The sequence below is a fragment of the Carettochelys insculpta genome, chromosome 8 (assembly GCF_033958435.1).
Source record: "Carettochelys insculpta isolate YL-2023 chromosome 8, ASM3395843v1, whole genome shotgun sequence".
NCBI lineage: Eukaryota > Metazoa > Chordata > Testudines > Carettochelyidae > Carettochelys > Carettochelys insculpta.
In genome coordinates, this window is record NC_134144.1 from 37,650,032 (window position 1) to 37,676,133 (window position 26,102).

The following is a 26,102-nucleotide window of genomic DNA, read 5'->3' on the forward strand; positions in this document are numbered from 1 at the left end:
ATTATTTTTCCCTCCATTGCTTGCACAAACAGGTTGGTTACTGTCAGGCAGTCCATGAAGTTAAGTGGTCGTACCGCTCTTTTACTTTTGAGGAGAAGAAAATAGAAGCATTTGTTGTCAAATATCAATAGCACTAGGGACTTTGCAAACAAATGTGAGGAAAAAAGAGAAGACCACCTTCTCAGCACTGCCAGGTATGACAGCGTCCTCTTTATTCAAAACTTTATCTATACACATACCTTCTCTATCTTAACAGATTTTGATGACTGTAAGATGTGGGGTGTGTGTGACCAGCTGTGTGAAGATCGTGTTGGCCATCATCTGTGTCACTGTGTGGAAGGTTATTTCTTGGAGCATCACCGCCACTGTAGAGCCAACACTTCATGTAAGTAAATGGTGCCAAGCATGGTTCTTGCCATAATTTTACTTGCAAAGCAAATATTACCTTACAGTTTCTACGTACTAAAAAGATGAAAATATCTTTGAGTACAGCAGGTGCACATATGATACTTTGTGGCATGAAAGATTCTGCTTGCTCCAGAGATATTTGCTATCTTTAAAGCGTAATATTCAATTAAGAAATAGGATTTTCAGACCGGGGGTCATTTTTAGGGGGCTGCTCCATTTACATTAATGGCAGACTCATCTGAGTGAATTGAGTAGGATTTGGATTTTAATTATCTTCCACTGAAATAGATCCACTAACCCACACCATGGATCAAAACAGCAGTCCTGTAGCACCTTAAAGACTAACAGTATAATTTATTAGGTGATGAGCTTATGTTGGATTCATCACCTAATAAATAATGTTGCTTGTCTTTAAGGTGCTACAGGACTGCTTTTTTTTTTTTGTTTTATGAAGATACAGACTAACACGGCTACTTCTCTGAGCCTCCCCAAGGCAAACTTTACTTCAGAGACTTATTGGAGCGTCTTTGCAGCTATGAAATAATCTGATAGGATGTGAGAATGAATGCATATGGGAAACGACATTAAAAGTCATGGCAATGTGACAGAGTCAAAGAATATCTGTATCTCATGTGGAAAAAGATATTTTGAGAGAAGGCAGAGAGTGACAAAAGACAGCATGAGAGAACCTTCTTCCGGATGTGCAGTTTTGGTAACATTTTCTTATGGAAGTGGTTTTGCTGCACATTCCTTAATTGCCTCCTCCAAAACTCCAAATCAGACTGTAGACCACGTTACTATGCCCTGCGTAAAGGACCAGATTGTCAAAGATGGCTGCAATGTGAGCAGTCTACAGAATCATATGTGCACCCACAAGAAGGCAGGTATACCCTGACTACTGATTACTGTCAGTTTATACCTGTGTTTCCTATATGTAGTTGGCAAACAAGTTAATCCCTGTTTGCAAAATAACTGGTTTGTATCTTGCGATGAGGGAAGTAACACCTTAACTTCACTTTCAGCTGGTGCTGCGTCAATTATTTTCTCCAATGGTCGTGATTTGCTGATTGGAGACATCCATGGAAGGAGTTTTCGTACTTTAGTGCAATCCCAGAATCGTGGTGTTGCGGTCGGGGTGGACTTTCATTTTTACCTACGTAGGATCTTTTGGACAGACACAGTACAAGATAAGGTAGGTAAAAATTTCAAGAAAAAAATATGACTTTTTTGGAAGTAAAAAGACCCAGGAGCAGAACGTGTTGATAGCTTTTCATTTTTGTGAGCAGACGCAAGCTGTACCTTTGTTTTCTAACAAAAAAGGCCCTTGAAGTTTTACATTAATCACCACATTTTCCAAGCTATCCTGTTACATCTGATGATATATTAAACAAAGCATGCTATTATATGGTGCTATCTTGAGCAACTTTTAATTTATTAGATATGGAGTCCAAAAGCCTAATTAACAGAAATAGTAGACATTCTTTCAAAACTGGACAAATTTTTCTTAGTAATTTTTTGAAACTTGATCATTAAAATGTAAAACTGCTGTGCTTTCCAAGATGATAAAAATCAGATTTCTCCCATATACTCCCAAGTGGAATTGTAATTGAGCTTTGGGTAGCCAACACTGACAATGTTTTGTGTAGTGAGCCAGTATTTTGTTACATTACTTATTTTTGAAAAGAAGAAATATGTTCAGCTTTAATTCAGAATAAAACAGTAATTTTTAGAAGTCAGTTTGAGGTAAATGTTAAAGCCAGAAGGCTCATTATTTCCTGTTGTCTCTTTTCTCTGTCTTTAACATCACCAAAAAGAATAAGAGTTGCAGTTCAATTATATAATTCCAAACTGTCTATAACAATTTTGCAGGGCAAGTAAACCTAAAGAGGAAATAAACTGTGTTGGGAAAAAGCTATGTATTTATGAGTACAGTACTTTCTCACTAATGTTAGAAATCATAGTACCTGCACACACCACTTATTCAAACTCTAAACTATCAAAAAGGCGCCTAATTTCAGTAAGAAAAGTTTTTATAGGCCTTTGACTTGCCTTGTTGGCTGGGGATTAGGGGAGCAGGAAGATCTTCTGGGTTTACCCATGACCCCAGTTCACAGAAGGTTTATTTAAAGCAAGCTTTTTGTCCCTGGGCTGGTGTTCACAATGTGTAATTTTGCCTGGCCTTCTACAGCAGAGCCATGTTGCCAAGGCTCTGTATGGCCTTGAAGAAGAGCAGGATTTGCCCCCACTTGCTATTTTCACACAATTCTTGTGTTTCCCCACAGAATGTTTCCATTTGTTGTGCTTAAGTTGGCTCGGAACAGCATAGTTCAAGGTTGAATAAGGTGTTTTAATTGTAAAATGCTTTTGCCCACAAGGACAATATTGTTTTACATTTCATTGTAAAAGGCACCAACATTTCAGCAAATGGACTTTTTCCATCAACAGCTTTTAGTGATAGAGACTGTTTGTCTGTGTCTGGATAACAAACACAAGAGAGCCCTAATCCTGTTTGCAACTTCTAGGAATAATAATAATAATAATCATACAATGTAATTAATATTTCCTAGAACAGAAGTTACGTACATTAGAAAAACAAAGACTGTTGAATACTCTAACAATTAAAGTAAGGTGCAAATTAATCAAGAACATTATGGCAGTACAAGAAGGAATACACAGAACGGGATGTAGGGATCATAGTGGCTCCCAAGCTAAATACGGGTCAAGGGTCCTCAGTCGGAGTATTGTCTCCAGTTCTGGGTGTCACATTTCAGGAAAGAAGTGGATAAATTTGAGATGATCCAGAGAAGAGCAGCAAAACTGATGAAAGCTTTGGAAAACATGACCTTTGAAGGGAGATTGAAAGAAATAGGTTTGTTTAATCTGGAAGGAGAAGACTGAGAGGGGACATGGTAGCAGCTTTCAGTTACCTAAAAGGTTGTTACAAGGAGGAGGCAGAAAAAATATTCTTCGTAACCTTTGAGGCTAGGACAAGAAGCAATGGGCATAAATTGCAGCAAGGGAGGTTTAGACTGGACATTAGGAAAAACTTCCTCATAGTCAGGCTGAATAAACACTGGAATAAAGTACCTAGGGAGGTTGTGGAATCTCCATCACTGGAGATTTTTAAGAGTGGATTAGACAAACATCTGTCAGAGGTGATCTAGATGATGTTTGGTCCTGCTGTGAGTTGCTGGGGACTGGACTTGATGATCTGTTGAGGTCCTTTCCACTTCTATGATTCTATGATTGATTATGAGTTATGCCCCTACAACATTCCTCATCTTATGCGAGTTGTGTTTGTTCTAAAATCAACCAGATCCTCTCTCACTGGGTTTAGGTAAGTGGAATAGGTGCTTAAACAGTTCATAAGTTGAACAGGCTGTGGACTCAATGGTTTGGGCTTTAATATTTTAAAGATTTGTGCTTTTAATATTGTTTTCTTCCACCCTCATAAAATACCTTTTTGGTGTGAATCGGTGTATTAGTCATTACCAGTACAATTAATGAGACATCATGGGTGGTTTTTAGCTTACATTAATAATACATATTTTATTTTTAGGTTTTTTCTGTCGGTGTTGATGGCTCCAGTATCCATGAAGTTTTAAATGTTTCAGTTGACACACCTGAAAATCTTGCAGTTGACTGGGTTAACAATAAACTGTATGTAGTTGAGACCAGTGTGAACAGAATAGATATGGTAAACTTGGATGGAACTAACCGTGTAACACTTATTGCTGAAAATCTGGGAAATCCTAGAGGAATAGCACTCGACCCAACTGTTGGGTAAGTGATACAGGTGAGGTAATGAGAAAAGATGGTTAAAAATCCATGTATTCTTAGATAAAGGAACAGTAATTAAGAAATAACCAATAAATGTCATTTCAAAAATAAATTATAATGTGAGGGTCTTTACAACTGGTGTTCTACTGATTGATTACTCATTTTGTTAAAGTCATGGGTATTAATTCAGCTCCCCAAATAAATTCCTGTTAAACATGCCTGGGGTATGTCTGTACTTACGGGAGGGAGCGGGGACATGACATACCACCACAGATCCGGGGAAGATGTGTGAAGACGTGGCAAATTCAATCTCTCTGGACTCGGCCATTGACCCTAGTGCTCCACGCTGATGGGTAGAGTAAGGGGTGTTGACGAGGGCCCGAAGCAAATGGTGTGGCTAGAATTGCGTATCTGAGATTGTCTGTGATCCCTAGTGTAGACCAGGCCTCCGTTTGACAAGTTACTTAACCTCTCCCTTTCACAGCCCTTTTTTGGAATGATTCCTGCATTTGCCCCTCAGAGTGCCTGCATTTCATTGTGGGCAAAGGTATTCGTATACTCAAGGTATTGTACAGTCTCCTGTTATTGGTGAGGAAGACTGTATCATTAAGGTAAATAATATTACCTGTGGAGTGCTAATTTACACAGATGTGCCCTAAGACCCTAGCTGTACTATGCTACAGAACTGTCTGTTTTATGGAAGCACGATGGCGGAATGCTTTTACTCTGGTTTGGAACCTATGTATTATGGCAAGATTTTGGTGTTGGACATGCAAGTGCTGCTACTGTTGAAACCAGTGAGAATTGTGATGTGCATCCAGGGGTAGAATTTGTCCTTAAATGTTCTTGTTGTGGCTGCTAACCTGTTGCTACTGGGATGGAATAGTGGTTGAACACTGTCATGCTTTGCAATAAAAACTGACAAATCAAGTACACAAGACTGAAGTAGTTGGCAAAGAGATGGCGGATGTTGTGTCCTGCCTGAGATAATTGTTAGCATCAAAGAGAATTTAAAAATGGATTACATCAAGAAAGTCATGAGTTGGAATTCATATTCAAATTCAACACATTAACATGCAGTATGAACAGAGACATCAGCTACCTCACACATTACAAGGACTGCTTCCCTTCCTTTGGTGCTCGTAATTATCTCAGACAGAACACTTAACATCCCCCATCCCTCTGCCACCTACTTCAGTCCTATGTACTTGATTTGTCAGTTTTTAGTGCATTTTTTTTGGTCCTCTGTAGTTATAAATGTCAGTCTGTATTGGAAATTAGATTGATCTGATGAAGTGGGACTGTCCCACGAAAGCTCATCACTGAATAAATCATTTTTGTTAGTCTTTAAAGTGCTCCATTTCTGCTGTTTTCTTTTGTTGGAATACGGACTAATATGGCTACCTCTCTGTTAGTGTCATGCTTGTGTTTGTTCCTGCCCCTTATATTTCAGCAGTACATACAATTCAAGAAAAAAAATTATCTTTTTCTGTGACAGAAAGATGAGTTTCATGCTCTTTATAAGGATGTATTGCTACCGGCAAGGCCCATCTAGTTCATCCTGATGGTCTGTTTGGTTCCTTTGTCCATTATTAAGCAAATTAGAAGTTCCATAATTTTTTGGGTGACATCACAGTTCTTGCTGAGCTTCATCTTAAGAAAATACTGTAGGCCCACATCCTCAATTGGTGTCGACTGGCACATTTCCACTGGGCACCAATTGACACCAGAAAATGAAACAGCTCCCACTCTCAAAATACACTCTCTTAAATGATGAAACAACTTGAGAATTTCTCATAAAATGTAGCTCTTCTATAGAATCTCAAGGAAACATGGGACCTAATTTTTTTTCTTTTACAGTTATTTGTTTTTCTCAGACTGGGATAGTCCTTCTGGAGATCCTAAAGTGGAAAGGGCTTTCATGGATGGCACAAACCGACAATATTTGGTCAAAACAAAATTAGGTTGGCCAGCTGGAATCACTCTGGATATTGTATCAAAGAGACTTTACTGGGTGGACAGCCGCTTTGATTACATTGAGACAGTAACTTATGATGGGCTTCAAAGGTAATTCTGAAAGAATTCAAAGAATTCTGTTTCTTATATTTTGTGGGCCATTTGTATTATACTGGTTCATGAGCTATCTAACCAAGTGAGATTCACAACATCTAAATTACAGCACAACTTGAATACGATATGTAACACACCTTTATTTATGAGCAGTGTCACTCTGACAGGTGGAAAATCTTATGTTCCTCATTATACATCATGTTTTATGCTTACATCCTATTTTTCCCTTGATTCCATTTTGCATTTCCTTGTTCATTTACATTGTATTTTATTGTCCGCTCCCATGATATGTATCTCTTGATGGTATGTGTTTGTATTTCTTTGAACACTTTACAGTTTCTTTTGATGTCTTGTCCTTGTGCTACTTTATTACATAAATTTCAAACTTGAGCTTCCTACACTCCACACATTATAATGGAAATAGCGTTCCGAATTCCTCACTTTTTGATTGCACTTCAAACCTAATCAAAATTTGCAGTAACAGCTATTAAAAACCCATCATTTACCACTCAATGATTATTTTAAGACTCTGCAATCACTCCTGATATTAAAAAACAGGGAGCAACCACAGTATCTCAGCTATCACTAAAGTAATTGTAGACTTTTAGTGGTGACAACTGAATTTATTGTCTATTGTGTCATATTTAGAAACTTCAACACAGATACATTGCTAATTATGGCCTCTGTATCTCCAACGTGAGACAAAAATGTTCTCTTTCTATTTCCCTCTAATATTTTCATCAAGAAAATAGTTATCTGTCATGTCAACAATTTTATTGCTCAGTTCATTGCTTCATTTAAAAGAGTGTTCCCTCATATAAAAGCATGGCTGGTATCTTTGTTTTTTCTCCTTATACCTGTACTTTTCATGACCATTTTCATGGTTTAGTATGGCAGGGACACAAGTAGTTAGAACAATCTCCGTTTTTCTAATATAAAACCATACCACTTATTGCAACACTGAGTATCTTACACTTCAGAAATGCGTAATTTGTACATTAGTGTATTGATGGTATAGTTTGAAAGTGCTGTTAAAGTAGTGTTTAATATCCTTCTGAGTATATACACCAGAAAACGACAGCACACATGTCATCACAGCTGGAGGCCTCTGGAGGTATAGAATTTGGCCCACATAAAGAAAAAGATCCTTCAATCATAAATCTAAGTTAATGTTAATATGTTTAACAGGCAGGTGTTGTTTAGTGAAGTAAGCAGTTGGTATCCCTGTAATTCACTGAGCATACGTTATTGCAGCATTTGCATGGCATGCACATATTTTATGATGGTTTTGAGTCTCTTAATTTTCCCACATTTAACTAGGGCAAGTCTCTGGAGTCTTCTCCAAAGTTTCTGCTTGAATTGTTCTTTTCTTTGGTATATCCTGGCATTTTATCTATCTCCCCAGGCATCTTCTGTCTCTTTCCCAAGTCATACTTGTCTGATCTCTCTGTGGAGACTGGCCACTTTCTGCTTCTCTCTTCCTCTTTGCAAATTTGAGTTGCTTTCTGCATTATTCACTCTGCCTACCCTGCATTTCCCCTGAGACACTACTCTGTTGTCTATTGATATTGTATCAACTTCACTTCTTTGTTCGCTGTCAGTCTCTCCTAATCTACCTGTTGGCTGTTTATTTGTGTATAAAAGCAGAAGATATTAATGAATTAGTAAAGTTCTGTTTTTTGTTGTTTTTGATCAAAATGAAGTGAAATTACCTTTCAGACAATATTCTGCATGTAACTTTAAAAATGTCTTTGTGACAGGAGAACAATAGCTCATGGAGGGTCACTGGTTCCTCATCCTTATGGAATAAGCCTTTTTGAACATAACATTTATTTTACTGATTGGACAAGGATGGCAGTGATGAAAGCTAATAAATTTGCAGAATCCAACCCTCAAGTTATTTTCCAGTCTTCACTGAGGCCATATGGAGTGACAGTTTACCATGCTCTCAGGCAGCCACATGGTAAGCCAAGATGGTCAGAAGTGTTGGAATTGTCCTGTCCGGAGTTCCTAAAAGCAATGTTTGACCATTATATTAGTTGTAAAGAAGTTGATTATACCAAATTTAAAATCAGTGTGTGAATAATCTTGATCTTTGCAAGATACAACTTGTGTTTTATGAGCAATTTTCACTTTTGGGGCTTGATCCAGGTCCCGTTAATGTAAATGAAAGTATAAAAAAATCCATTGATTTTCAAGGCAATTGTATCAGGCCCTTAGTGACGAACTATGTACTGAATGTAGGGCTATATCTATCCTACCACTTATCTTGGCATAGCTAATGTCGCTCACGAGCCACCCCCAGCGACATAAGTTACACTGATCTAAGTGCCAAGTGTGGACAGAGCTGTGTCAGCTGGAGCTTCTCTTACTGACATAGCTACTACAGGTTGAACTTCTCTCCTCCGGAACTCTCATGTGGCAACCTCCATAATACAGCATGATTTTAGTTAGCCAGATGACCACTTAATCAAAGGTGAGGCTGAGTTTCCCAGGGTCCCCTAAAGTTTGTTTTCAGCCACCAGTCCTGGCTCTCAGTATTCTGTGCTGCTATTTAGCTGTAATTTACTCATAAATGTCTTCTAAGAGCCCAGTAGCAGTGGTAGTGTTGGTAACGTGCTAAAAAATATTGACCTCCCATTGTCCGACAAATTCTCTTCTCCAGCAGCCTTGGGACCCGACCAGTGCTGAATGAAAGAGGTTCAGCCTATAGTGGTGAATTAATTAAGTTGGCATAAGAGCTCTCTCCTGTTGGCTCAGAACAGCTACATTAGAGAGCTGCTTTGGTGCAGCTGCAACGCTGTGAGCTCTCTAGTGTAGCCACAACCTGAGTGTACAAAGTTATAGACCAAAGAGTTTATCTTAGAAAAGTTAGAGCCTCCAAACTGTCATGTGCTGAATACCATTTAGTGGTTGCTGAGTAATCTGAATGCCAGTTAATGTTAACAATACTGGATCCAGCCTGCCACATCATATATACCTCTGGGAGTTCTGCCCTCATCAGGCACCATATCTCCAAATGATTTGCCCTAAATGCTGAAAAATGAAGTCTGAATATATAAACGCTGAGGATGTGTGGAAAGTTTATAGCCTGTTGATGTAATCCCATCCATATTATTTTCCAGTAAGAAATCCTTGTGGAAGTAATAATGGGGGTTGCGAACAGATCTGCGTCCTCAGTCACAAAACAGATAATGATGGTTTGGGCTACCGCTGCAAATGCACCCTGGGCTTTGACCTCCATGTGGATGGGCGACGTTGCATTGGTAAGGAAGTGTGCTGGTTGCTTTTGCAAGTGCTGCTTCCAGGAATAAAATTTTATCTGTAAATGGCCAGTGCAGTAAATGACCTCACAGCACATGAAATCCGTAGCTGTGTACCGTCTTCAAAAAGGAGTAGCTGAGGGAGAGAATAACTGAGAACACGGTACATCAGAAAGAAGAGCGCCGTGAGCTGAGCCCTTCTGGGAGTTTGAAAGGGGCGGGACTGGGCACACAGGAGGAGTGGATGTAGAAAAACTGTAGGAGGGCATGGAAGGCCCTCTGTTCCAGTTCTGTCCAGAGAACTGTTTAAACCTCTATTCAGAGTATCCTTCCCCAGCTTCTCATTGCATTAGATATGCTAAATTGTTCCAGATTTCCACCCATGACCTCCTTTGACAACTGCAAATGTGACAAGTTGCCTTATTGCTGCCTGTCTTTTCATGGTGACTGAGGAGCCGCACTTCTGTTGTTGCGTGTTTCAGGAAAGAGCTGATGTGGTAAGCTCAGATGTGGTCTGGTGACAGAGGTGACCCGACAGAGCCTATACATTCTATTTGCATCAGTCGTCACCATGGAGGTTAATGAGAGCTGTGATGCTTTCTTTGGGGCGATGCTTTTGTGGAGAGAAATAGGGTGCTTAGCAATTGTGGAAGTTGAGGGTACATCACCATATGTTCTTTGTGAGATTCTATTTTTCTTCCTTCTTCTGCTTTCCCTCTTCAGCCTCTGTTTGCTTGACTTCCATTTCTGCTCTTTTCTTTGTTCTCATCTTCTGTCCCTTTCTCGCTCTCTTCCTCTTCCCCTTGTTCCTGCCATTTTATGTGCTGATATTTTATGGTTAAAACAAACACTGCAAAATACAGCTAAAATGTTCCTTACCTGACCCTGAATTAATTTTGAATGATCTGAGTCTGAGAAGGTCACTGAACTCTACATCTGTTCTTTTCTTTTATAGCTGTGCAACAGTTTTTGCTCTTTTCATCACAGTTGGCAGTGCGTGGGATCCCATTCAATCTCTCTACTCAGGAAGATGTAATTATCCCAGTGACTGGGAGCCCTTCCTATTTTGTTGGGATTGACTTCTCCGCCCAGGACGACACCATTTTTTTTTCAGACACAACTAAAGATATAATTTATAGACAGAAAACTGATGGCTCAGGTGAGATGCAAAGCGTTGATTTGATTTTTGTTTGAGTCTTAACATGAGAAAGCTGGGTACTTGCACTGGTGGGAAATGTTGTAACCTCCTGCAAACTTTAACCATTTCATGAATGTACTCAGGTCCCAGTCTTACATTCTTTGTTCACCCAAACTGCGGTGGGGATGGAATCAGGCCACCCAAAACTGACCTTTAGCAAAAACAGCAGCCTGGATACACCCTCCTGGTGCAAATGGTGCTTCTTTGTGCCATTGCTGCCTACAGGGTCATAGACTCATAGAATCCTAGGGCTGGAAGGGACCTCAGGAGGTCATAGAGTCCAGCCCCCTGTCCAAAGCAGGATCAACTGTAACTAAATCATCTCAGCCAGAACTTTGTCAAGCTGGGACTTGAAAACCTCAAGGGATAGAGATTCCATGACCTGTCTCGGTAACGCATTCCAGTGTTTCACCACCCTCCTGGTGACATAGCTTTTCCTAATATCCAACCTACACCTCCTGCTCTGTAACTTGACACAATAGGTTGTACCTCCAAAAGCCAGAACTCGTTGGTCCAGCAACATGGGCCCATGGATGCTCCTGGACCAGAGAACCCAGGAGCCTAAGGACAGGAGGGCCAGTCACAATAGAGTCACCAGCTAGCTGGAGACAGCCCTGAGCCATAGCTCTTTCATAGCCTGTGTCAGTGTGGGGCTGAGGCTGGAGTCCCCTGGCAGCAGGCCAGAGCCAGAGCCCGAGCCCGTGGTAGCTCTGAGCAGCTTAGGGCTGGGGCCAGACTCCCATGGCAGCATGAGGCTAGGGATAGAGCCTTGTAGCAGCCACATGGTTGTTCAGGGCTGGCACTGGAGCCTAGCTGCAGGGCTGGACCAGGGCTGGAGACAGAGCCCCACAGCAAAAGCCAGAACCTGGGCCGACCAGGAGCTGGGCAAGGAGCCCAGGCAGGCAGGCATGGGGGGCATGAAGCAGGGTGCCCACAGCAGGTGCTTGAGGGGACGGTGGCAGTGGATCTCACCTGGTCCAGCAAATTCTCTTGTTTGGGACTAGTCTGGTCGCGATGGTGCCAGACCAGAGAAGCCCAGCCTGTACTGTGTATTCAGGCTAGAGTCATCCCTGGCCATATGCAGGTGACATCTCCATTGCTGCCTTCCCTGTCGGAAGAAGCAGCTTTAAATTCCACAGCAGTCATCTCCTGTCCTCCCTAGCCAAACCCAGCCCTCCATTTTAGGACTGTGCTGGTTGTCTGCGGACACTGTTGTTTGCGCACTACGGCTGTGTCCACACCAGCTCCCAACTTTGAAGGAGGGAGCATGGTAAGTAGGGTGTTGGGAGGTTACTAATGAAGTGCTGCACTGCATATGCAGCACTTCATTAGTCAAAATCTCCCCCACGGCAACTTTGAAGTGTGAAACTTCAAAGTGCTGGCTTGCATGTAGCCTCGGGTCAGCCGCGGGTACTTTGAAGTTCTCACGCTACTCTGAAGTTCCTTTAGTTCAAAGTACCCGCGGCTGAGCTGCAAGCTGACACTTTTTAAAGTTTCACACTTCAAAGTTGCCGCAGAGGAGATTTTGACTAATGAAGTGCTACATATGCACTGAAGCACTTCATTAGTAAACTCTTGACACCCTAATTACCACGCCCCCTTCGATGTTCAGGGCTAGGCTAGACACAGCTTATGTGATCGGCTTGCACTAGGTCAACTCAACTGTGGAGGTATTTTATACCCCTGGAGGCCCTGAAATTGGGTTGGTGTTGTCTTTTACCAAGGCAGAGGGTGCAGTGAATATAGCCCAGTATGACCTTGCATTTTTTAGGAAGTGCCAGCTAATTGACACAATGACAGTCGAATATCAGACACACAAAATGGAGCATTCTAGAGAAATATAGAGGAATATCCATCCCAATCTCAGGCTGAGAAAGTACTGGTGAAAAATCCTGATAGCACTCACTACCCTGCTCTGTCAAAGGGCCTGACTTTGGCCAGGCCTGCTCAAGAAGTGGGTGGCGCTGGGTGGGGAAGGAGGAAACAAGGCTGGTGTGCCTCAAGGATGTGCTGATTTAGTGCATCCCTTCATGGCCTCCCTTTACAGGACCTCTGTGAAACCCAGTTTGCAAATGATAGCTGCCATTTTCTCTGCACACCTTATTTTTCCCTTCTTCTGGAATGAATCTCCCAAGTGCGGCAAACTCTGTGTGTTGCCGGGGTACAGTCAAGCTTGCGCTATATGATTGCTCCCTCATAGATATGGAAAATTATCCAAAAGCAGAATAATGCTCTTTCTGAACTAAATTGTGCTTTTGTAGTCACATCTCAAGGACTGAATTTCTACTGTATATATTACAAATTCTAGGCAGAGAAATTCTTACGGCCAACAGGGTGGAAGGAGTTGAAGATTTGGCCTTTGACTGGATCTCAAAGAATCTGTATTGGACAGATACTCGATATAGGAGCATTAGTGTCATGAGATTGACTGATAAATCTAGGCGAACTATTGTCCAGAACTTAAATAACCCTCGATCAGTAGTGGTCCATCCTGTTATTGGGTAAGTCTGACTCTGTTTTTACTTTAAAAACTACAAAGAGTTGCATGTTTTAGCAGCACTGGCACAGGTTAAATTTACCTCTTGGAATTGCTGTTTTTCTCGTCAGCTCCTTTTTAAAAAATTCTGTCTCCATCTTCCTTTGTTGTCATTTTTCTTACCCTGGCCCATATTACAGTATCCCAAGCAAAGTGCAAAATGATACATATTAAGCATGAAAGGAATATTCAACAGTATTATCTTTAGAGACATAGCTTTTTGCTTTTGCTTTTGTCTATTGCTATAAAGCCAAGAGGAGCTTGTTAGGTTTTTTTTGTTTGTTTGTTTGTTTGTTATCATTTGGATTAGAAAATTGCTCCTCAGCTCCACAATCTAGAAATAGTTGTGTGTATAACTTTTAACACAGGACAGTTCTCAGAAATATAATCTGCATCTTTTTATGACTTTTCATTTTCTGTATTTGAATCATTCTATTTGAAACTTATAAGATGCTGCTGTTTATCTTTGACATACTTACACTCTAAGCAATAAGATTCTGCTTTGCGTAATATAATGAAAAGAAGAGAATGTGTTTCTTTTGTTGGAAATGCCTAACCTTAATTGCAACTTTCCATGCAACCACAGCTATGCTGAAGTGTCACTTTCACTGCATACTTTAGGTTCTTATCCCTGTTGTAGAATATCTTAATGATTCTTGGCATATTTTCCTTAATTGCATCTTCCTTTTTAATAACCCATTCCCATAGGTGGTTGAGCTATCCTAAAAGTGTAGGAATGAGCTGATAACGAACATTCTTAATGTCTAATCCATGGAATATAAAGCTTTGTTCATTGGTAGAGTTGTGTTCAGCAGCTAAGTTTAGCTCTCTGAGCATACGTGCGTTGTAGGATCAAAATAAAATCACAGACATATTAGGTGTGCCTGCAAGTATTAAGAAAGGAATTTGTCATCTTTTGGTTTGATATTTCTTTTTGTATTTAATCACATAAAATATTGACAAAGATGTGCCTACCTTAGGCCTAAGGGAACAAAGCATCTGGTATGTAGAAGCTACTCTGTATGAAATAGTTATTTTGCTGCTAGCCCTGCTACTGTTATGGGGTAGACCCAGGATGTGATATCTGTACTACTGAAGACCAGTAACTACACAGACCCTTGAGGCCACTGCTCTTACCAAGCAAGCTTTATTCATTAATCTGTTAAATCTGGCACCTGGAGGTCACTGGATATGCTTGCTTTTTGCTCATTTAAGTAAACATTTAGCATTGCAGAATGCTGCACCCCTCCCACACGAAGAAATACTCTGCCTGTGTTAGGGCGGTTTCCGAGATAGGAACCTCACTCAACATACACGCTCTTTTTTAAAGTACTGAGGAGGATGTCTCTCTCTCTCTTTATGTGTGGTGCTTTTGTTTTAGTAAACTCTCTCTCCTTGCTCCTTTCCTCTTCCTGCTGTGCTATATTGTCTTACTCAGGTATTGTCATAACCTTCATCTTATCTTCGTCTTCTTCAATACAGCCACTTGGTCCTTGACAGTTTAAGATGAGAAGAGTTTCTTGTGATCTTACAGTCTCCAGTCTCTGCTGTAACATTGATTCCTGTTGTTTGTACTGATTCGGCCCTGAGTGGAGTAGACAACTTTCCTCTTTCTGCTGTATGTGCTCTATGGCTATATGAGGTTTATCTGCATGACCTTTCAGTTGTGCTCATCCTTCCCTCTGTAAAAACATACCTTTTTCCTGCAACATGTTTTTTTCGTATTTGTTCCATATTGGTTCCTTTATTGTTCGAACATCACCACTTAGTTTATAATGATATTGCGAATCACAAAATTAGTCATTTTTAAGACAGGCTTGTTACCTGCCAACATCATCTATTAGTAACTTACCTGTTCAAACATATATAAAGTTTATTGTGGTGTTTGAACTCAGCTTTAAGTGTCTGCCATCCACCATTTTGAATGCAATTTCTTGCCTTCTGCGAGAAATCATATTTTGTAGTAACTTTTCACGTCTTCAAGGATTGAAGATTTAAGAGTGATGTAAATAGGAAAACAATACCATAAATGAATCAGCAACGGGTGTATCGGGGTGCTACTGTCACCTGTTTTATTATAACATATTGTCATCTGGGTTGTTTGCTTGATTTTATGTTTCACTTTTAAGTCACATGCATGGAATTTTATTCTTCACCTTCCCCGTCATGGTCGTACTTTGAGCTTGTTTTGTAAAATGTTATTTCCCAGTGCTATAGTCAATGATCTGTTACCAGAACAATAGAAGTGGAAGCCTTTTGTTCCCCAGATGATAACAGGAGCTTTCTCTTTCTATGGTAAAGCGTGGTTCAGTGGCCAATAGTGCTCTGTTCACATATGGTGTAATGCAGTCTCACTGCATCCATCTTATCTCAGCTTCTTATGAGTTGCATCTACTATTTCCAGTTTCTAGTGCACACGTGTGTGTCAAACAGTGGAAATGGAAAGGGCTTATGGAAACTGGAGCAGTTCATACATCTCCCTTCTGCTTCAGGGTATGCAATGGATTCTGCTGTCTCTGGGATGTGCAATTTACACCTCCCTGGGTCATAAGTAACGAATCTGGGTCCCTTTGCCCCACTTAGTTTTAGCAGAGTACCTGGAGGAGTAGTGTGAAATATACTGCTGTTGGGTAGAGCCATTCTTCCAATGAAGAGCAAATCTTGAATTTGTAAGGGTATGACACAAAGCAAGAGTGTATGCTTTTTTTGAATTGTGCACTTGTTGTGTTAGCTGGACTATTTTCAGTGAACAAAAACAGACATTTCTTCATGGTTATGAACATTCCTAGGCATTTTCTTCTTATTTTCAGTTACATATTCTGGACAGATTGGTTCCGCCCTGCTAAAATCATGAGAGCCTGGTGTGATGGATCCCACGCCTTGCCAGTTGTGAACACAACACTTGGCTGGCCAAATGGCTTAGCCATTGACTGGGGGTAAGAAAATGATGTATGAGAAGCTGGGGAGGTGTTTTAAGCAAATAAATAGATTTTTGTTTTTGTTTTGTTTAAAAATTAGGGAATATTGTAAAGGGGACATGTTTGCAACTATCGTTTATGGTTTGCAAGATGGAAAAATATGGAACACTGTGTTTCATGCTATGTGTTGCAGTGCTTTTACTTGTGTTTCTGAGAGCTGTATTTTTTCAAAATACATGTGAAATTTAAGATTTTCTCAGAAGAATTTCTCAAACCACTTCATGAAAAACCTAGACTAGGACTATTTACGGATTGAGATTGGAACTTATTTTTGTTTGTAAAAAAAAAAGTAATTCTTGAGATTAAAACCTTGTGAATTTTTTCTAGTGCTTTAAGGCTGTATTGGGTGGATGCATTTTTCGATAAAATTGAGCACAGTACCTTTGATGGGTTAGACAGAAGGTCTCTTGAACGCATTAGCCAGATGACTCATCCTTTTGGCCTGACGATCTTTGGAGGTGAGTCTGGCACTGAAAAAAATTACCTGTCTGTAACAATCTGTAATTTGTGCAGTGAACTGACAAAGTATTATGCAATCTTTTGAAATGAAGGTTTTCTACGAAAAGACAACATGGAGAGTTTCTGTAGTAAAATACTACAAGAAGGCCTGTGACACCTTATAGACTAACCAAGTGGCTCTTAGCCCGTGAAAGCTTAGTTCCAGAATATCTGTTAGTCTATAAGATGCCAGAGGACTTCTTGCTGTTTTTGAAGATACAGCCTAACTTGGCTACTCCTCTGATATTTGCAGTAGAACAGACTCTGCTCTGCTTGCTAACTTTTGAAAGCTGCTTTTTATATATTTATACTGAAATCATTAGAGAGCTGAACTAATCATTCTTGTAACTAAGCTAACCTTTCCATTGTAATATCTTGGGTGTGTCACATTATTAATTTTATTTTCTAAAAGGGAGTGATTGTGTTAATGATTGTGTTAAAGGTTAATGATTATTAACGGCTAGGCCAAACTTCCTGGGAGGTTCCATCAGCCATCACTGAGCAAGGAGGTGCTCTTTTAATAGCAGGATTGACTCAGTTGCATGGGGGTATGTCCTGAGATTTATCGACAGTGGCTCACATGATATTAGTAAAAATATTAGAATCTTCTCCTTCCTTGTGACACTATACCAAAAAGTTATTTTGAAAAGTATCTTCAGACCTTGGAAATGTTTATTGGTAAACACTTTTTAATGTTGTATTAGAAGTTGAGATGGAAACTAATTTCATTCTGATCCAGAAACAGGCCTGAGTTTGAGTTTAGATCACATGTGGGAGAACAAGTTGGATCTATTTTTTTGAATCAGGTATTTCTACAGATTTAGTGGAAAATTAGTTTATGGAATATTTTGCACAACACATTACACAATTGTTTTTACTTGTTACCATGTTTTATTTTGCCTGAAAGAGTTAGGTATGAAAAGTCATGAGGTTTACAAGACCAGCATTGAGGTTTTATCCCAAATTGATGCCTTTTGTATCATATTGCATTATAACTGTTACTAAGTGTTAACTATCTTTCAAAACAGGTTATGCATATTTTACTGACTGGAGACTTGGAGGAATAGTTCGAGTGAGAAAATCAGATGGAGGAGAAATGACTGTTATTAGGAGGGGTATTCGTAATATTATGCACATAAAAGCTTATGATGCTCATTCTCAAATAGGTAAACTAGCTTGCTATACTCAGAATAGTCAAAAGATTTGCCCTCTCACCTTTAAAGATTACCTCTTTGGCTGTCACTGGTTGTGTCAGTTTTCTGTAAGTGGATATGGTTTTGTGTGGGTTCATCTGTTGGTGAATAACCTCGTAAAGATGAAATTATAATATTAATGTATTCTGCCCAACTTTTAGTTACAATGCAATATTTCCACATTTACAACTAAAGGATTTTTTTTATTAAACTTCGCTATTTGTCTGTGACAAAAACTTGAAGACTGAACTAAATATCTTCTAAGTCATGGTGTGCCATTCTTTAACTTATCACCATTTTATGTGAGTGAAGCGTTATTTTAGTCTTTTCGTTCAGCTGAAGTTTCGTTCATGCAATGTGCTGGCATTGAAAAATCCACCTAGTTTAAAAAAGAATGCAACAAGATATAGTGGTGGGACTTTCCACCAATGTAGTGCTGTACATTTAGAAGGTGCTGTACAAATATAACGTCAGATCCTAGTTTCCTTACTCAGGAAGAGCTTTCAGTTTGCAGCGTACGTGTATTTCTTTGGAGTTCCTTGCCAGAATTGAAACTAAAATAAGTGCACTCATCCCTTGTTAAATGACTACTTTATTTACGAGTACTCGCTTAAACAAGGGACACCATATTCTTACCTTTTTGTTCACTGGATGAGTGAACTCTGCCCACTAATACGAGCTTCACCCCCCTCCCCGCAGCTCCAACCTGCTGCAGCTTGACTCCTCTGCCCGCCCTGCAGCCCCAACCTGCTGCAGCCTGACCCCCCTGCCAGCCCCACAGCTCCAACCCTCCCCAGCCTGATCCCCCCCCCCACTGGCCCCGCAGCCCAAACCCACCACAGCTTGACCACCCCTCCCACCAGCCCCGTGCAGCTAAACTGCCGCAACCTAAACTCTGCCCCCACTGGCCCCGCAGCCCCAACCCGCCGTAGCCTGATGCCCCCACTGGCCCCGCAGACCTAAACCACCACAACCTAACTCCCCACCGCTGCCCCCACAGACCCCAAACCACTGCAACCCAAACCCCTCCGCTAGCCCTGCACACCTGAACTGCCACAGCCTAACCCTGCCAACCCCACAGACCAAAATCGTTGCAGCCTTAACCCCTCCGCCGGCCCCACAGGCCCAACCTGCAACAGCCTGAACCCTGCTCCACCCCCATAGCCAACCCACCACCATGTTTTAATCCTCCCTCCCACCCATTTCCCCAGACTGCCCCCAGCCTTTAACCTCCCCGACCCAAGGTTCACTTACCTTTCAAAAGCAGCACCACCTACTGCCACTCTGAGGACTCGGAACCAATCAGAGACTTTTACATGTATTTTAATGGGAATTTAGTGCCCGGCTTATGAGTTTTCACCTACGAGCAGAAAGTTGGGAACCAATTGTGCTCGTATAGCGAGGGATTAATGTACAGGTTGTGCCTCTCTAATCTAAAACTCTCTCATCCAGCAACATCCAATTTTAGTTAGACGGATGACCACTTATTATGGGTGTGGCCAAGTTTTTTATGGTCCCATAGTTTGTTTCCAGCCACCAGTCCTGGCTCTCCCTGTTCTATGCTATTATTTAGCTGTAAATTACCCCTAAATGTCTTCCAAGAGCCCAGTAAGTAGTAGAAGTGTTGCTAATGTGCTAGAAAATATTGACCTCCCATGGTCCTGCAAATTTTCTTGTCCAGCACCAGTCAGGTCCTGAGGGTGCTGAACTAGAGAAGTTCAACCTGTACCCTGTTGTTAGATTTGTTTCCTACTAAGATACATGTGTCTTATTCAACACTTACTGTAATGGGGGCCTGCTTAAACAAAACAAAAGAGCAGAAATGTAGCACTTTAAAGTCTAACAAAATTATTTGTTCGGTGATGAGCTTTCATGGGACAGACCCACTTCATCAGCTCAATCTCATTTCCAATACAGACTGACATTTATAAGTACAGAGGTCCAAAAAAACTACAGTAAAAACTGACAAATCAAGTACATAGGACTGAAGGAGGAGGCAGAGGGACGGGAGATGTTAAGGGTCCTGCCTGGGGGCCTACTTGTGATCTCATTTATGCCACGGTAGTACTGCTGGCTTTTCAGTAGTCTGAGAGCAGAATTAGCTCTTAAGTATTTTTAAAAAAACTCTACCCAGATCATTCAGTTTGACATTGCTAATCTTCCAGTTCTGTTGTTTTATGATAATGTATTTTAACATTTTCCAGACTGTTACAAATTGAACATATATTAATATCTTAGGACATTTTCTTTTCAGGATCTAACTATTGTAATAGAGGAACAAATCCCAACGGAGACTGTAGCCACTTCTGCTTCCCAGTACCTAATTTTCAGAGGGTTTGTGGCTGTCCCTACGGTATGAAGCTGGGTCCTAATCAGCTGACTTGCGTTGAAGATCCATCAAATGAGCCACCCACTCTCCAGTGTGGTTCCTTTTCATTTTCCTGTGCCAATGGAAGATGTGTGCCTAGCTATTACCGGTGTGATGGTGTTGATGATTGTCATGATAACAGTGATGAACAACATTGTGGATCACTAAGTAAGTAGTGCTTGCAATTTACAGTTAGTGATTTTTTGCACCAGAGACAGTATTAGTGGCTCAGTCTGCACTGGTTTTTAGTTCTTTGTCTTATCTGAGACAAATCATAGAAGTCTTCCTAACTCATGGGACTAGTCCCACTGAAGTTAATGAAACCACTCACATGAATGAGAGATACATAATTGGACCCCTGAAGTGTAGACAGTACATCTTTACTGAAAGCAGGGCTTCCAGTGCCACAAGAGTGGCTTTTCCTCAGAGCTTTCTGTTAGTTTAAGGGATTAGTCAGGCTGCAAGGTACTGTGAGAATAGCTGCATGTGGTATTTTGATCTTTCTGCTCCCAGATGAAATTAGTAAATTCAGAGGCAGGTGGATGTTTGAAGACAATTGTGATGGGATTTTAGTTCTGGGTAAAGGTTTGGTGAGGTTTTTATCTTTATCTTCTTGAGTTTTCCCAAGCCTCTTGCCTGTATCTTTTCTCCCATTCTATAGTAAAGTGAATTAAAAGTGCACTCTCATTTCTTGGCTTTACTATAAATTGGCTCAAACAAACATACAAAGTGATCACATTTATTGATTAAAAAATAAACTGTGAGAGTAATGGAAAACCACAGGCAAGATATTGGATGAATGCCACATAGTTATTTGGGGCTTGGCATCTTCAAGATGATTTATAAGCAAGAGTTAAATTATCAGTCAGGTAAATGGGGAGAAATGTGGGTAAACCTCTCCCTACTGGCACATGAGACAGCCCTCATTGTCTTTACTAGGAGTTGCATATATGTAACTGAGGGTAGACTTTGAATCTCTATCTGTCCTGTTACTCTGGAAAAAGCTAAGATGTCATTTTGGTGAGAAGGAGTAAATTACTCACTCTTAGGATCAAGTGACTTTTTTCTATTTTAGATCGTTCTGAATTTTTTAAAAAATAATTTATATTTTACTTTACCATTAATAATTGCAATGGAAAAGTATGTCCTAAGAACATATTTCTTAAAATACTGATGCTTTCTTGCCATAAATAAAGGTCATGATACAATTTTTAGAAATTGCGGAATTACATGTATAATCCTCGAACGTATTTTCAAGGAAGACAAGTTTAGGAGATGTCGTCACACAAACGTTTTCAAATTTTGTTTCTTGTTTAGATAACTCTTGCGCTTCATCAGCTTTCACCTGTGGCAATGGGCAGTGTGTTCCAGGTCGCTGGCGCTGTGACAAGCATAATGACTGTCTTGATGGTAGTGATGAATGGCATTGTCCTACACAAGGTCCCACTTCATGCCCTGTAACCTTGTTCACCTGTGACAATAATAGGTGTATCCCCAGGATCTGGCTATGTGACACAGATAATGATTGCGGTGATGGGTCAGATGAAAAAAATTGCAGTAAGTATCAGAATTATCTGCATTACAATACATATGACTACATAAGTATTGGAACACATGTATATGGGAGGGATCAATATTTTTAGAGGGACAAAAATAATCAATGTGGAACATAGAATAATATTCTTCCATTTTATGAGCCTTGGAAAAGCCAACAAACAGTCAGATAGTAACACCAAAAGGAAATACAAAGCTTTCACTATTAAAAATGGAGTGTGACACCTATATTGCTTTAAATCATGGTAATAATCTGAAAAACCCCATCACGCTGCAATTTACAAAATTAAAGAAACTAGGATAGAATGTTATAAACACATACGTGAGTTGCGTCACTGACTAGTCTGTTGATTGGCAGGCTCAGTCAGACTTTGCTCACAGACTTTGCAATGAAGTAGGAGTATAAGCTCCCTGGTCTGCAGATTTCCGTCTCACAGGTTGGAGTCCTCATTATAAAGAGAATGGTGATCAATTATTCTTCATATTTGCTAAGTGTAGCACAAGAAGTTATCATCTGAATCTGCAACAAGGGAGAATTAGAAAAAAATTTTAAGGATAGCTAAAACCTGGAACAAATTACTTAGGGAGGTAGTGGAATCCACTTCATTTGAGGGTTTAGGAACAGTTTAGACCAGGGGCCAGCCAACGTTTCTGAGGTGGAGTGCCGAAATTTGACCTTTTCATTTCTATGTATGGTCCAAGTGCCAGTGATACTTTATAAAGGCACTAGTAGTCCCACTTACAGCAACTTCTTCAATAAATAAATGAAGATGCAGAGCTTTACCGTTTAGGTGGTGGTTGGTAGCATTAGCTGGTCTTGTTAATCCACAAGTGACATGGCTTTGTGCAAGCTCCCAGCTGCATGGGGGAGGAGAAATGGGGCTGAGTTCCCACCTCGCATGCTGATGAAAATCAGCTCATGTGCCACTCAGGGAGTGGTTGCTGACCCCTCTTTTAGGCAAACGCCTGTCAGGGATGGTTTAGATAAATATACATGATCCTGCCTCAGTGCAGGCAGGTGGACTAGGTCCTTTCCAGTCCAACATTTCTATGAATTTATGGTCCCATGATTTCCAACCTCCAGCTAAATAAATCATTATCTTTTACTAATTTCTGTGGTAGAGTGTTTTTAAATTATCCTGCTAATAGCTTTATTAGATCACATGCATATGTAAGAGAGTTGATTTCTGACGACTTCATGTTCTATTTTGCTGGTTCAGGATAGAAAGGAAAGAAAGAAAACTCCTTTATTTTGCCCTTGATAGATTTTACAGGGACATGTGAACCTGGTCAATTTCAGTGTCCTGACCATCGGTGCATTGACCCATTTTATGTTTGTGATGGGGACAAGGATTGTGTAGATGGTGCTGATGAGCGTGATTGTAGTAAGTATAATTTCCTTTGTAAACATAATTATTTATGAATTTACATGTTGTACATACTAATTTCTTTGGACTCTCCCATGCCATGTACACACAGGCTCTTAGTGGGTTTGACATGAAGCTGCTGAGAGAGGCAAACTTCCTCCTAAAATTCCTCATGAGGTTTTAAGTAGTATGTCCTTTGCAGTGTGAGTTGGTGCAGATTGCCAGCAGCTTGCTTTTTCTCTGCTGCCTGGGGAGCCTGGTTTCCCAGGGTGTGTAAAGGCTTTCTAGATTGTGCTCCAAAGGAGTGAGAGACTGCAATAAAGCCTGGATTTCTTGTACCCTCCCTATCTTTTGTACCTGCAGACAAGCTGGGCACAATCTCACCCATTGTAAGGTAATAGCTAATGCGATACTCTATCTATTCCTTTGCAGTATACAACTGTAGTGCCTCAGAGTTTAAATGTGCAAGTGGAGATCAATGCATCAGTACTTATTATCAGTGTGATGGTGTTTTTGACTGCAATGATCACTCAGATGAGACTGGCTGTCGTAAGTACACTGCAGTGAATAGACATTACAATAAAGGCACTGGTTATTAGATAAAGTCTATAAAAACTCTCTCACACACACTAGTGAAGCTGTAAGAGAGGGTTCTGGTAGTGTTTCCGTTTTAACCTCAAAACTACTTTCAAAATACTTGCTGTAAAATAGTTCTCCAAGAGGTAACAAGTTGAGACTCACGGCCATAGCACCTCCTACCGGCCACTCAGGGAATCAGCTCGGTCAAGCCCTGGAGCACCCACTTCCAGCTGGCCTCTCACCTGCTGTTACCTATTTGTCTGTCTTCATTGCCTTATATCAGGACCTATGTCCTTCACAGACCATGCTGCCCTTCCCTCAGGGTACTGGCCTACCTCAGTGCTCCCATGCGCTGGGGTCCTCTCCTCCCAGGGAACCCGAACCCCATGTATCTGCCTTGCCTCAGTGACTCACTGCCAGTTGTCATCTATCCCCAACTTAAAGGCACATTACAGTCTGAAATGGCCACTCATCATTGGCCAGGGGTTTGGATCTTCTGCCTTCTCTTGCCCTGGCTGCTCCTCTGCAGCCCTAGTACTTGTCTGGGCCCCTGTAGTTGGGCCTCATCCTGAAATTTATTCAGGCCTGAGCTTCCCTGGCCCATCCTGCCTTCCCCCAACAATGTACCCTGCTGGCAGGCAGCAAGGTCTCTCTCCCTCCAGAGCTTTAGCAAGATTATGCACCTCTTCTGCAGGTGCCCATCTTATAAAGCCTAGCCAAGCCCTGATTGGATGACTCTAGCCCTCCTCTAGTTGGCTCCCAGGACAGTCCTCTCCCAGGGTGGTTTTTAACCCCTTTTATGTCTGGAGCGGGGTTTCTGTCCTGCAGTACCAGGCAAAATCTGTCTATACAGTAGGTTTCAGCCCAAGAGCAAAGTTTCTTTATTTTTTGTCTTCATCCAGGACTTGAAGGGGGCTTTTGGCAGACTTGCCCAGAGCATTTTTTAAAAATTTAGAAATAAAATTTTAAAATATTTAGAATTATGACACTTTTTTGAAACTTTATATCTCACAGGAGCAAGATCATAAATGAAGTTTGAACACTGTAATTTGAGCTAGTTCTTTTGACTAATCTTGTACATTTAATCAAAGTTTTAAGGTGTAGAGAGCAATAACTGATGTTTCAAAGACTTGTAGCAATTTCTGTGTCTGTGCAGATGTGTGCATATTAATATGTACATACTTAACAACATTTGTAAGTATGATAAGCCACCTGGTTTTTGCATTTAAAATATAGCAAAAGTATTTAGGAGGGTCTAAACCATCATGTCTGTAGCTAGACTTGGACCTTTGGCAAATGGGTAAAATTCTGTTGACTGCCAAGAATGGTACTAACTTATATGAAAGTTGAGTTAACCCCATTGTATTGCATCTCCATATGAGCATGTCAATCCTTGTAACACCAAATATTACTCTTCTAGCTACACGCCCACCAGGGATGTGCCACCAGAATGAGTTCCAGTGTCAGTCTGATGGCACTTGCGTTCCTGCTACCTGGGAATGTGATGGCCATCCTGACTGTGCGGATGGATCAGATGAACATCAAAGATGTCCTGCCAGGACCTGTCCTCCGTCTCTTTTCCATTGTGACAATGGAAACTGCATCTATCGAGCATGGATCTGCGATGGGGACAATGACTGTCGGGATATGAGCGATGAAAGAGATTGTCCCACTCAGCCTTTCCGGTGTCCCAGCTGGCAGTGGCAATGCCCGGGTCACAGCATTTGTGTGAATCTGAGCAAAGTATGTGATAACATTGCGGATTGTCCTAATGGAGCTGATGAGTCCCCTCTCTGCAGTAAGTTACTGTTTAGCATGTACAATAGCCTAGAGACATTGGTGCTGTTTCAAAAAGATGTGCAATGCAGCGAGCACCATCACTGCTCCATGGTTGTATATTCAGCATAGAAACACGTCTAACAGAAAGTCCAAGATTCACTGTAAACCCAGCAGTGTGTAGGTACCCAGCATGGAGCTAGGCTAAGTGCAACTCTCTGATAGGTGAATTCCAAGCTGCAGCAAAAAGGCAATTCAGATTAAATTCACGATGCGCTGATTGTGAGCCCAGCCCGGTCTCCTTCGTTCAGTTGGTCTCAGTGCACAGGCATGGGAAGTAGGGCTGTTGGGGGCGGGCGGGGGGGAGAGAGAGTGTGTGTGTGTGCGTGTGTGCGTGTGCGCGCGCATGCTCCAGCACTCCCAGGTTTTATGTGGAGCCACTGACCCCCACCCTGCTCTCCAGCTGCTGGCTCCGTATAAAGCTGGGGACGCTACCTGTGCCTATGCTCTATTCCTTGTCCTCCAGCCACATGC

General features: G+C 41.0%; 1 protein-coding gene across 1 annotated transcript in view; it reads left to right on the plus strand.

Moving 5' to 3' along the window:
- The window catches only part of LRP2 (LDL receptor related protein 2), a 183,498-nt gene that overhangs the window by 44,895 nt on the left and 112,501 nt on the right, over positions 1-26,102 (plus strand). The window contains exons 10-25 of the mRNA XM_075000937.1: positions 257-385; positions 1,431-1,600; positions 3,968-4,191; positions 6,049-6,255; positions 8,019-8,221; positions 9,384-9,524; positions 10,477-10,680; positions 13,028-13,220; positions 16,066-16,191; positions 16,561-16,691; positions 17,760-17,897; positions 20,179-20,460; positions 21,610-21,849; positions 23,112-23,231; positions 23,646-23,762; positions 25,213-25,590. Of these exons, the coding sequence (XP_074857038.1) occupies positions 257-385; positions 1,431-1,600; positions 3,968-4,191; positions 6,049-6,255; positions 8,019-8,221; positions 9,384-9,524; positions 10,477-10,680; positions 13,028-13,220; positions 16,066-16,191; positions 16,561-16,691; positions 17,760-17,897; positions 20,179-20,460; positions 21,610-21,849; positions 23,112-23,231; positions 23,646-23,762; positions 25,213-25,590 (3,003 nt within the window). The remainder of the gene's footprint in view (positions 1-256; positions 386-1,430; positions 1,601-3,967; positions 4,192-6,048; positions 6,256-8,018; positions 8,222-9,383; positions 9,525-10,476; positions 10,681-13,027; positions 13,221-16,065; positions 16,192-16,560; positions 16,692-17,759; positions 17,898-20,178; positions 20,461-21,609; positions 21,850-23,111; positions 23,232-23,645; positions 23,763-25,212; positions 25,591-26,102) is intronic.